The sequence below is a fragment of the Lactuca saligna genome, chromosome 4, assembly GCF_052625555.1.
Source record: "Lactuca saligna cultivar CGN05327 chromosome 4, ASM5262555v1, whole genome shotgun sequence".
Classification (NCBI taxonomy): domain Eukaryota; kingdom Viridiplantae; phylum Streptophyta; class Magnoliopsida; order Asterales; family Asteraceae; genus Lactuca; species Lactuca saligna.
In genome coordinates this window covers 14,016,480-14,025,856 of record NC_136420.1, presented here as the reverse complement: position 1 = coordinate 14,025,856, position 9,377 = coordinate 14,016,480, and the positions used below count along the sequence as shown (strand labels likewise).

At 38.9% G+C, this 9,377-nt stretch overlaps 1 protein-coding gene across 1 annotated transcript; it reads left to right on the top strand.

Moving 5' to 3' along the window:
• Positions 1-7,621: 7,621 nt before the first annotated feature.
• Positions 7,622-8,690, top strand: LOC145041273 (protein PLANT CADMIUM RESISTANCE 3-like). The gene is made up of 4 exons (XM_078989285.1): positions 7,622-7,814; positions 7,953-8,024; positions 8,150-8,362; positions 8,495-8,690. Exons 1-4 carry the CDS (start codon positions 7,652-7,654, stop codon positions 8,575-8,577), a joined length of 531 nt encoding a protein of 176 aa, XP_078845411.1. The 5' UTR covers positions 7,622-7,651; the 3' UTR covers positions 8,578-8,690.
• The last annotated feature ends 687 nt before the right edge of the window (positions 8,691-9,377 follow it).

Sequence of the window (9,377 nt, the reverse complement as noted above, 5' to 3'; positions counted from 1 at the left end):
AGCCTAGATCCAATTATTAAGGTTTGCATGAGCACACAAGATGTTATTTTGTGTAAAACCCATCAGAAGAAGGTGCTATATTGTTGGATTTTGCAAGGAACTAACATCATCAACATCTATCATTTTCTTCGGACCTTTGTAAAGGTCCAAGTTCCTTGCTTAATGAATTTTGGTGGTAGGATCTTCAATATTATTCCGTGTTCCTCATGTTTGAGCAAGTTTGCAGGGAAGGAACTCATAAAGTTAGCAACTTTATGACTCTCCTGATTCCTAAGAGCATCATATGTTGTGGATCTAGCCTTTGGTAGAATTTCTTGGCATTTGATTAAGTTTTGGTCTTTAGAGCTCAAATTTAACCTGAAATGGATCTTAGACATGTATTTTACATACATGTATATAAAGCTTCCACATTTATTATAGATTTGGTATTATAAACCCTTCTGCAGTGGTTGGGTTAATGAATTTTTTAGATTAAAGCCTTAATTATTAAGACATCATGGATTTTGGCTTTATTTGGACATAAGGTTTAACATGTTGATCTCTTTGGGTGTCTTAATGGATAAAGTTGGAAACTTTATCCATTTAGACAATAGTATGGACTGGATCCGAACTTTGGAGCCCTTAGGATCGAGGGAGGAAGCTTAATCCATTAAGCTGCTAAAGACTCAATGCCCACGACGTGACACCAGGTCGCCACGACGTGGCGATAAGGAATATCGTGATGGACTATTGCTGGAGGTCTACGGCGTAGCCATACGTGGCCACGACATGGCAGTTGACTGGTGACTTTGACCATTGAGTTTTGGCATGGGTTGACTTTTTGGACAATCTTTATTTTTAGAAGGTTGACTTAGGATTTTCCTTGTGTGGATTGTAAGAGGTGCTTTTCACCCATCTTTTGGCAGAGAGAGCTATTGGCTGTGATCGGTACGATGTTACATGACGTTTAGTCGACATCGTGATTCATGTGAGTCTCATCTCGGTGTTTCGCGGGTCGAAGGCACCAATGTCGGCCCATGGATTACTGCTATTTGTATGCTAGCTTTCTATGTGACTCTTGCATGTGTTGTATGCATGTTATATATATATATATATATATATATATATATATATATATATATATATATATATATCGGGGGTGAAATAGACTAGGTGGTGACATAAACTTAGTACAACCTTGTGCTAACATATGAGTTAAAATAGACTCGGAGGTGAAATAGAACTGTAACACCCGATTTAGAAAGTGCTCGGTTGTGGTCTCGGAGGCCAATGGGAGGGGCGATATGGCCTTTCATGGGTCTCGGGTTTTATCCGGAAGATTTTAAGGCTTGGGCGTGTAGCTATGAGTGTAGGGCGTCTCGCTACCTTTTTGTGGATATAAAGTTCATCAGAAACGAACATATAATCAAGAAGTTATAGTACTTTAAAATTGTTGACAGAATTGGTCAATTGATGGAAAAACTTGCATTTCATCCCTTGCATGCAAGGTGGTAAAAGCGTGAGTACGCCCATCGTAAGATGGGGTACGTCCAACATAGAAATGGAAATTCGACATGGGAGGCTCGGGGCAGTATGCCCAACATATTGGAATTACGCCCAACGTAGTGCCCATGACCTTCAAACCCTAATTATGCACTATTTAAGAAACTTAAGACCCAAGGCTTTTCATCCTTTCAACCTCCACTATACCTTAAGCCCTTTTCGAAACACTAGCCCATATTGGTGTGTTTTTCTGAGTTAGTAACCCCTTTTTAGATCATTTTGGTGTTGCTTTGGTGTTTTGGAAGAGGGAGAAGTTTGAAGAAGGGGCAAGGATTCAAAGGGAGCTTGTAGATCCAGGAGATTAGCACCATTTCTGACTCATTTGAGGTATCAACCTTCAAACTTGACCATGGCATGCTTAGTTAAAATGTTGGGGTGTTTTATGGGTTATTTGACTCCATTATTGGGGTTTCTTGTATCTTGTTAGTTTCAGAGCAAAAGAGCCGTCCTTATGAGCCCTTAGAAGCACTTAGGGCCATAAAAATGCAACCTTTGTGGTTAAAATGGACTCATGCAATGTTAAGACCTTTCATTAAGCTCTTTTGAGCTCTAGAGTCCTATTAAGTCATTATCTAAGAAAAGTTGTCAACTTTATGTTTTAAGTCATCCATGGGAATCAGATCTGGGGATTTGGACCATTAACTTGAAGCATTAAGTGCTTAATAGATTAAAGAGGATAGTAGGGGAGTACGTTGGGCGTACAAGCTAGTATGCGCAGCGTACGACTCACAAGCCCAGTACTCCCTGTGTACAGCTGAGTACGCCCCGCGTACTCAGTTAGAGTGGGTTTCACACTAATGGGCCTTGGTTTGGGCCATTCTTTGGACTTGACTACTTTGGGCCTAAGTGAGCCATCTGGAATTGAACTTTTGGACCAAAGAAGAATTATTGAGCCTTTGGCTAAGGCCCATGAGAAGGAATTGTGCCTAATTGGAAATTGGGCCACTAATGGGCTTCTATGGATTTTGTGGTTTGGGTCTTTTGTATGTTGGCCTTGGGCCTTAATTATGAACCAAATTAGCTAGGGGTAAAATGGTCATTTTACCCTCAGGAGGATTATTGATTCAGATTAATTGTCATGTTAAGTAATGGTAGCGTGGGGAGTCGTGAGACCAGCAGTTCGGGAATCCGTCAGCTAGCAGCGAGAGGTTATTTGCAGGGTTCTATAGTCAGTTTGTTAGGTGAGTCTCCTCTCTTTTTATATCGGTCTAAGGCACCAATGCCGACCCATTTAGTTTATGTATGATAGGGAGACCCGGGGGTTAACCCTAGGCATTATGCATGAAAGACCAGGAGGCGGCTCCTGGCACACAGTATGTTATTATGTATGATAGGGAGACCCAGGGGTCAGCCCTAGCAATATGTATGAAAGACCAGGAGGTGGCTCCTGGCCCACTATATGTTATTATGTATGAAAGACCAGGATGTGGTTCTTGGCACGCTATATGCTGATTAGCTAAGTACAGTAGTATGTATGCTAGTTGTCTTTGTGATGCTTACATGGAAGACCAGGAGGTGGCTCTTGGATCTTGTCTGTAAGACCAAGGGGATGGCTCGAGGCTTGGCAAGAAAGATCACATACGGCCCGTGGCATAACGGTAAGACTATGTTTAGCACATAGCACCCTACTTGATTATGGATATGTTTGATATGTATGGATCAGTTGATATGTATGGTATGTGGTATCTGGGGAACTCACTAAGCTTCGTGCTTACGGTTTACAGTTTTGGTTTCAGGTATCTTCCGTTTTCAAGAAAAAGGAACCCGGGACGATTGTAGCGCATTTACCCATGTTATTCCGCATAACGTGATCTTTGGGATTAGACTCTGATATTTGTTCTCAAAAAAATCTTTTCAATGTTTGGAACAAAGTTAATAAAGGTCTTCTTATATTAAAAATGAAATTTTTGGCTTTAAATTTTGGGATGTTACAAGTTGGTGTCAGAGCCTTGGTTTGAGGGATTCAGGCGCGCTCTCGGGTGTGTCTGAACTCAAACTAAGGACTTGGTATGAAAATTTTCAAAAGAAAAATCACTTTTATCAAAGAATTTTTGTAAGGAATTTGAAAAGACAAAAGGACTTGAAAAGAAAGGGGTGTGATGCATGCAACCGGCCGAGCTCAAGTAAGTGGTTCCCAAAATACCAATACATGGTTGTTATATGATATGATATGATTATGTCACTCACATGCTAGATTAGAGCTAAGGATCTAGGAGAGATGCCTTTGTATGCTTATATGAGCTTATAGATCTACATGCTAGAACTGATCAGCCAGTAGTAGGATGGCCTGTTAGGGTTATACCTGATTGTATGAGCCTTTGAATTACATGCTTGTATAGTTTCCTGGTCAGAGGATTGAGTGGCTTGTTTGGTTAGATATTTTTGTTTGTTTGAATGTTGCTTGCTTTGTGCTTTTTGGGACATCGAGTGATGGGAGTTAACTACTAGATAAATATGTTAAGTCACATGTGACTAGGGTTGAATAATATCATAATGTTGGATTTGACCCTACTGCATAGCTCTCGTTTTGAGTCTAATCGTTTTAGGGATGAGTCCTTTACTCGAAGGATTATACGGGCCTTGCCACATGTAATGGTATTCATGTAGTGGTTAATTGGCATCATGAAGAGTCTTTCAGCAGTTGCGGACTGGGTGGGTTCAGGAGCCTAGGAAAGCCTAGGATGAGAGTAGTAGAGAGTAGTGGCAGTAGAAGGGGCTTGGTTAAGTCAAAGTAATCCTTGAGAAAAGTACGGATAGATATGGAAGGTAGTATGGGCCCATACTACTGAAAGAAGAGGATCCGTACTCAAGCCAAGGAGGGCCGAGATAGAGCCAGGGAACTGGTAGTATGTGATACATTCTGAGGTTACGTATGACCCTGGCGATTATGTGTTACCTTTCAGAATGGTGACGATTACACAACACGAAGCAGAAGGATCAGGATCAGGTTCGGGATCCGAATCAGTTGATGGGAGTCTGTGCGAGTTTATCGCGTCGGAGATCACGGAAGGCATCCTTGAGGCGACCCCAGTGATTTTTCGGGTCGATCAAGGAGTGGGTAGTTGAGTTGATGGAGGACCGTCTTAGATCGTTCAGGAGTGATATGGCATCTGGCCAGACGGGGACACACATACTCTCCTTCAAGGACTTTAGGGGATGTGGTGCACCAGACTTCCACGGGGTGAAAGACCCCATTGTTTCCAGGAGATGGATTGCAGACATGGAGTCTTCTCAGTTGATTAGCTTATGTACCGAGGGGTGGAAGGTCCGGTACATTGCAAGATGTTTGAGAGGTAGAGCCAGAGGTTGGTGGGAGTTGGTTGGTGACTCTCTGGGAGCCTCAGCCATTGAGGCTATGACTTGGTCAGAATTTGCGGCTCGGTTTAGGGAAGATTTCGTGCCAAATGTGGACCTTCAGCAGCTGGCCAGGGAGTTCCTCGACATGAGGCAGACTACAGAGACAGTAGCAGAGATTACCGCCAAGATTCGGGAGAGGGTCTTATTGGTGCCTCAGTATGCGGGAGATGAGGAGATGCGGAAGACCCGCTATCATGACATGTTCAGAGCTGACATTCGGGAGCATGTCAACTACTCGGCACACCCGACCTTGGATTCTACGATTGCCACGGCGCGAGAGAGGGAGATTGATTTGGAGCACATTACGAAGAGAAGGTCAGATCAGATGTATACTTTGGAGGGTCTCGGGAAGACACCCAAGACTTCAGATCAGTGATTGGTAGGTCGGCAGGTCCGAAGTCAGTGTGGCACGTGCGGGAAACTGCATGAGGGAGTTTGTCGTTCCAGGGGTTCAGGCTGCTACAAGTGTAGCAGGGATGGTCACGTCAGCAGGGACTGTCCACAAGGGGCAAGCCCATTATGTTTTCACTGCAATCAGGTGGGCCACAAGAAGTCCGACTGCACAACGAGGGGAGGAGCAGGGAGTGTGTCTGCCCCGACTACTTTGAGGATTACGGATGGGCGAGAGGGTAGGGCCTTGCAGTGACAGACAAGGGAGATCCGGATTATAGCAAGGAATGTTGCAGGTATGTATCAATTGGTATTTTCGATTCTATATGTATTATGATTGTTCTTGCCTCGGTATCAAGTAATAGTATGTATGAGTTATCTCCTTGCTTGTATTTGGATTGTATTTGCGAAAATGTCATATGCCAATTACATACCGAGAATTATTAGTAGCTAGCGTAAGGTAATCTCCTTCTTCTAGTTCGAAGGGTTCAGTGTTATCTCGGTTACGACCGAGATCAGTTCAGGAGTATCATGAGGAATCTGCGGTCAGGGTTCAGTAAGATGGTTATCCACCATCGTCAAAATTCGGTGAAGTTCAGTCTTTGTGTTAGGGATAACTTTTGGGAAGCATCAAGAGAAACAGTCTATCGACTATCACTAAATGAGTTGTTCTGAGCATCGGCTAATTGGACTTAAGGGTCGAGAGGGACATCAGGTTAAGCTTTTGGGGTCATTAGTGGCGGGATTTCAGGAAGTGTTCATTTAGTCTTCAGTGATTGTACGATCTTTGGAGTGGGCTAGTGATCCATGATGGATCACTAGCAAGGTTAGGCGTTGGTAGTTAGCGTGTCTATCGTATAAGGAAGGAAGGAATGGGAACCCTCCGATTCTCGCGTGCCACGAACACTTAGTCGAAGCTAAGTGGGGGAGAAACGATCATGTACTCAGAAGAAAGTGCGGTTTTAAAAATGGGATCGGTTTCGCATCCTTGTCATGAAGGAGGACAGCCCAAGCGGCCGTAAGGGTTGAGGATAATGTGAATTGGGGGATTATAAGTCAACAAATATGAAATCAAAAATAATAAAATTATAATCTAAATGCATGTACAAACTCTTAGCTACACATTGGAAAAAACCATATGCTAATCTAACTTCAAATGAATTAGATATACATGTGTTGAAATTTTCATAGAATACAATAAAAAACCTGAAAAACTAAAAAATTTCAGCTTTGATATCACAAATTTGAAGGGTTGTAAGTCAATAAACATGAAACCAAAAATGATAAAATTATAATATAAAATCACGAACGAACTCTAAACTATGCGTTGAAAAAAACTGTATGCCAATCCGAATTCAAACAAATGAGATATGCATATTTTAAACTTTTTACAGAAACTAGTTCCGACCCCTAAAATTGGTTCCGGTTCCAGTTCTTAAACCCGGTTTACAACCGAAAGGACTCGGAACCCGGATTACCCCCAAACCCGGATAACACCATTCCTTAAATCCGTAGTTTTAATGGTTCCGATTCAGATCTGATTATGATTCCAGTTAGATTTTCTAGTTTTAAACCATGCTTAAATTTGGTTAAAATTGTATGTCGTTGACACTAAATGGCGTTGATCCATCATATATTTTCTTTATTTTTTGTTATTATTTAATCATATATTCAACCAAACAAAAACCATTACACCAAGCAAGTGACATTGCCCGCTTAAAAAACTATTTGAACCTCTTTCACGCCTTTTGATATTTTTAATGTCTATTTAATAAAAATATAAATATAAAATTTCAAATATTATATGAGTAGTGATTTGCATAACAATTTAATGCTTTACATGATTATACCAACTATATAAAGCATATCATATACATTTAGATGGTGAGTTATGTTTTAGAGGTGATTTTTACACTTAAAAATATTAATTCATTTACCTAAGTTACAGTATCCTTGCAAGTACATATCAACAAAACATATATTTTATATGCATGAATCAATATTTTAAGTTAAAGAATTAACTCATGTTTAAACTCATATTTGTTAAAAATCAAAGATACCAATAAAATCATCTACTCGTTTTTTATTAGAATTATAAATAGTTGGATCAATGTCACCAAAAATATTACAAAACAAATAAAAAAATTTATGCCAAAATTTGGCCTTATAAGCAGAATAATTTATTATTATTATTATTATTATTATTATTATTATTATTATACGATGCATATATAATTATATATGATAGAATACCTTATCTTTGACTTTACCAACATACATCACCAACTTAGTGCCTATAAATATTAGTACACAATACTTGGTCACCATCAATACAATAAAGCAACATAGATTATTTTCAATCATGCACTCTACTTCCCATGAATATCCACCACCACCACCACCACACGGCCATCCATTGGCACCACCGCCGGCACAATACCCACCTGGTATTCCACTTCCACCCATGGTCTCTACTGGCCAATGGTCTAGTGGCCTTTGTGATTGTAGCTCAGATGTCACAAATTGTAAGCTTATATATATAACTTACATTTATTTATTAATTATTATTATCTTTCTTTACATGTAAAACAAACACATTAAACAGGTTAGTTTTTCGTTTTTTTTTTTTCTTTAATATTTCACACTCCTTTTCAAATCTACAGGTTGCATTACGTGTTTGTGCCCTTGTATTCCTCTCGGACAAATTGCCGAGATTGTAGATAGGGGAAATACATGTAAGTGTCTATAATCTATTTCATTTACATTTGTAGAATTAATTTGCTGAAAGTTAAAATTAACTTACCTTGTGGATTTGATGTGTAATTTTTCTTGTTAATTAATTTAGTGTAAAAACATGCAGCATGTGCAGTACACGGATCCATTTACACTGTTATTCTCCTACTGACAGGATGTCAATGGATATATTCGTGTATGTATCGGTCTAAAATGAGACAACAGTACTTGTTACCAGAGGAACCATGCAACGACTGTCTTGTCCATTTTTGTTGTGAGCCATGCGCGATGTGTCAAGAGTATCGTGAGCTCAAACATCGTGGATTTGACATGTCTCTTGGTAATTAATTATAACTTTTCCTCAATCCTTCTAATCAACAAGTATATATATATATATATATATATAACTTCTCATTTGATTTATAAAAGAATCTAATTCTTGTAATGTTTGTTTATAATAATTTATATTCAGGATGGCATGGAAATATGGAGAAGCAAAACAATGTAGGTATCATGCCAGTGTTTGCACCCGCTCCCATGGAAATGAAACGTTAATTATTTGTAATGAAATTTGAAAAAGCTATGAATTATTTATGAGTGCATAAAGGTTTAAGATATAATGTGTGTACATTATCTATTTTTGTTTATAATGAAATCTACCTTGGTCACATTGATGGTCGAATTACAACCTTTACTTATTGAGGTTTCACTCTCAATATGGAAATATATCTTAAGTCTTAACCATCTCGAAAGCCCAAAAGAAAGGCAACCACCAGGAGACCCAACACCCAACAGTCCAAAAGGCCCTCGAGAGTTTCCGAAAACAGGCTTTTGGTCCGATTTATATTTTATACTCATGAGCTGAGCTCTTTTTATATTATAAAATTCAAATACAAATTAGACAAAACTTTATATTTTGTTTAGGGTAGAGTTTTTACACAAATAATGCTCTAAAGAAAAATTTATACTAGATTATAAATAAAAATATAACAAGCGCGATGGTTTATTAAGATTTCTATCTAACTATATATAATTATATATGTTAAAACTCTTATTGATCCAATTAAAAATTCCTAATGATATATAAATTGTTTTTAGCTATGAATGCCCAAAAGGCCAAAAGTTTTCAAGGAAAGAAGAACCTTTATATCTAGGCTTATTGAGGGTTAATATCACAAAATAAATTAAGTTTACGTTCAAAATTTTAATTTGATATTGTGTTTTTTTTTCTCAAATTTAATATTGTATTTTTCAATTTTTTATAATTCTGACCACTTGACTGGTCAACCAAGCTACATGCTGACATGATATGATGACGTGTCAGTTTTGATGATGTAATATGCTGACATGTCAAA